Source organism: Vigna umbellata, chromosome 1 (assembly GCF_029865625.1).
Source record: "Vigna umbellata cultivar VRB3 chromosome 1, Vumbellata_1.0, whole genome shotgun sequence".
Lineage (NCBI taxonomy): Eukaryota > Viridiplantae > Streptophyta > Magnoliopsida > Fabales > Fabaceae > Vigna > Vigna umbellata.
Genome location: NC_142165.1, coordinates 52,849,940 through 52,852,807, shown reverse-complemented (window position 1 = coordinate 52,852,807; position 2,868 = coordinate 52,849,940). Strand labels below are relative to the sequence as shown.

At 36.7% G+C, this 2,868-nt stretch overlaps 1 protein-coding gene across 1 annotated transcript; it reads right to left on the bottom strand.

Moving 5' to 3' along the window:
* Positions 1-970: 970 nt before the first annotated feature.
* LOC124849022 (F-box protein At1g61340-like) lies at positions 971-2,344 on the bottom strand. Its single transcript, XM_047326861.2, has 4 exons — positions 2,186-2,344; positions 1,828-2,040; positions 1,641-1,715; positions 971-1,547 (listed from the first exon to the last, which is right to left on the bottom strand). Exons 2-4 carry the CDS (start codon positions 1,993-1,995, stop codon positions 1,344-1,346), a joined length of 447 nt encoding a protein of 148 aa, XP_047182817.1. The 5' UTR covers positions 1,996-2,040; positions 2,186-2,344; the 3' UTR covers positions 971-1,343.
* Positions 2,345-2,868: the final 524 nt, after the last annotated feature.

Sequence of the window (2,868 nt, the reverse complement as noted above, 5' to 3'; positions counted from 1 at the left end):
TTCATGTTAAGAATTTCATCATTGTCTTAGTTGATCGATTAACTAGTTATCTTCAAAAAAGACTGAACTAGTAGAGAAACTTGGTCTAACATTATTGAACGATCAAACTTAAATCCTTCATTAATGTAAATCAACAATTATATTAATTTACTTATCTTTATTTATAACCACTAATTGCTATGACTAAATGTGATTATTTAGCAGAGTACAAAATCAAACACTTGAATACATGATAAACCTCAATCCTATGCATCCATTATAGAATCTCTTTGTTGTTTCGAATCTTTTGTTTCTCTCCCCTTCAACTGTGAAATGGTGTCTTTGAGAAACAATTATTTCCCTCCTTTTCTTTGGAAAATTGCTTGCACCATTCAACTTTATTCCTCAGGAAACTACACCTTGAAGGTTTATAAACAGCTTACTGACATTCTCAATATTACAAAAGAAAATCTGCTCCTATTTTGCAGAAATATTGAATTCACCCCAAAACTAAAGTGAAAGAAACAGCATGTTAAACTGAATATGATTCATGTAGAAGTTTTCTCCTACCATGCTTAACCACCAAGTTATCAATTTGCTTAGATAATGGGAAGCTCCCATCATCAAATAGTTAATTTACAACTTTCTGACATCACTTGGGAATCAACAAAAAAAGTCTCAGTATCTCTTTTTCAGAGTCAAACGAAGGAAATCCACTCTTACGAGTTGAAAATCAGAAAAATCAAAGTATTTAATTGTTTCTGATACCAAGGACACCTTAGTTGTGTGGCTAAGTATCTCAAACGAAATTCCCTCTAATTTTGGTGGACCAGGATGGATGTTGATATGTCTAATTGCTTCCCCCACTTTATGATAACTAGTGGATACCACTAATAACATTTGCCATGCTAAAAAGAGAAACATACCCCACAATTCTACCCAATTCGTGAATATTTAATACATGAAAGACCAGAATGAATAAAACAACAAATTTAATCAAATCATGAAAGTCGAAACTTTACTCATTCTTATGTCCCAACAACTTGTGAGGACAGTTAAATTTATCATACAGAAGGACATAGGATTTCCCTCCAAACAATGACTAGAATTTCTAGCACTTTCTACTAGCCTGTGCATGTACATAAAGATTGCAAACAAGCCAAAGCAATCTTCAATGAAGGATTTGAAGATATATGACTTGTATAAAGATTAATCAGATAGTAAGTTCTTCTATGTATGTATCAAGTCACTCTGAATCTACTTACTAATATACACACGTGGCAATCACAATCTATTCACAAAACTATCCGAATCAAGAGAAACTATTTGGTCCTGTAATCAGTTGCCACTTGTCCTTGGCCCACTCACTGGTCTTCTTTGGTAGGTGAAGCAAACAATGCCATTGTGATGCTACTCAGATTCTTACCAATAAGCTTGGAATTTGGTTTCCTCAATGGTGCATTAGGAGCTTCAATTTCCTCACCCTCTACACCATAGGGTACAGAAATAGCAAAAGTTTTCTTCTTAGGAGTTCTGTACTCAAAATTCGTCTTCCTAGCAATCTCAGTCTACAAAAGCAAAACCAAACAGTTCACAAATTAGAACAAAAAACAGAACTTGAAACAGAACTGAACAACATTGAATACTACTCCAAAACTTACAGCTTCTCTGACAGTTTTTGAGACACGAACAAGTTGCTCCAAATCCTCATGATCCACACCACACAAGACCTTCACCTACAATTAGTCCAGAAAAGAACAGAAAAACCCATATTTCAGAACAACTATTTCAGACATGAAAATTTAGGAAGGAAAAAAAAAATACAAAACTGAAATTTGCAACACTCACCAGAATCTCAAGAGGAAGGGCCTCAAGCGGAGACGTTTCAGAATCGAAGGTGATTTTCTCGCTGCGCGTTCTCTTCAACGGAGACAAAACTTCCACATTATGTAATAACACGACCCTCTTCCTTCCAAGGGCAGTTGTATAACTATAACCCTCAAACCCTAATGCCATATTCAAATTCACCAAAACTTCACAGATACAACCTTTTCTTCTAATCTGTAAAACCCAAACAAACAAACTATTAGTTTTTCAGAAAGGGACGCAAAAAGTTCAATATTTAAAAAAAAAAAATCTTATGGGAAACTGAAAAGGATACCAGAACAGAAAACGCAGAAGAAAATAGAAAAATGAGACAACTCACCAAGTGTTACAAGAGAGTTTCTATTTGCAGTCGTGATGCTAAACAGGTAAAGCAAGGACTGAAATTGACACTTGCTGATCAAACTCAACTACAAGCTGTTTAAGAATTTAGGAACAAATTGGGGAGTTAATGAACTGCTTTATATATAAAGCTAAAAAGTGAAAAAGGCTTTTCTAGTTATTAGTAGATATTAAATAATTTAATAGTGAATACCGCGTGAGAAAATTACGCGAAACTTCGAGGGAAGTGTGTGGGTTACTTTTCTCTCTCTCTACAACATGGCGGGCGGTTAAAAAACTAGAAGAGGGAGGGGAAAAACTAGCCGTTGGAAAAGAACACGTGGCAACGTGACAGAAGATAGGGAGAGAGGGCGGTGACGTGGTGCTTGGTCGGCTTTGTCGGTAGCTTCTGGAGAAGTTCCGTGTACGTAAGTAAACGCGTGGTATGGTAGACCGTCGCTGCAGTGGATCACACCTGTGCAACACACGTTTGTGATGGCTTAATCAACGGTGAGTGGTTAACCGAACTGGAATGGGACCCACTGAAACAACCTTTGTGCTTCGACGGAGTTTACATAGGTGGCTGGCTGCTTTATTGTTGGAGGGCCTTTTGGTCTTTTCCTCCTATTGGAGTTTTCCTCAACCATGGTCTCAGTTGAGTCAAACCGGAGTTAGTTAATTCGG

Excerpts from the sequence above, each read along its gene's own strand:
- LOC124849022 (XM_047326861.2), bottom strand. The coding sequence starts at position 1,995 with ATGGCATTAGGGTTTGAGGGTTATAGTTATACAACTGCCCTTGGAAGG. Across the intron at positions 1,716-1,827 it reads CCCTTCCTCTTGAGATTCTG|GTGAAGGTCTTGTGTGGTGT; the intron begins GTGAGTGTTGCA and ends GACTAATTGTAG. Across the intron at positions 1,548-1,640 it reads CAAAAACTGTCAGAGAAGCT|ACTGAGATTGCTAGGAAGAC; the intron begins GTAAGTTTTGGA and ends TTGCTTTTGTAG.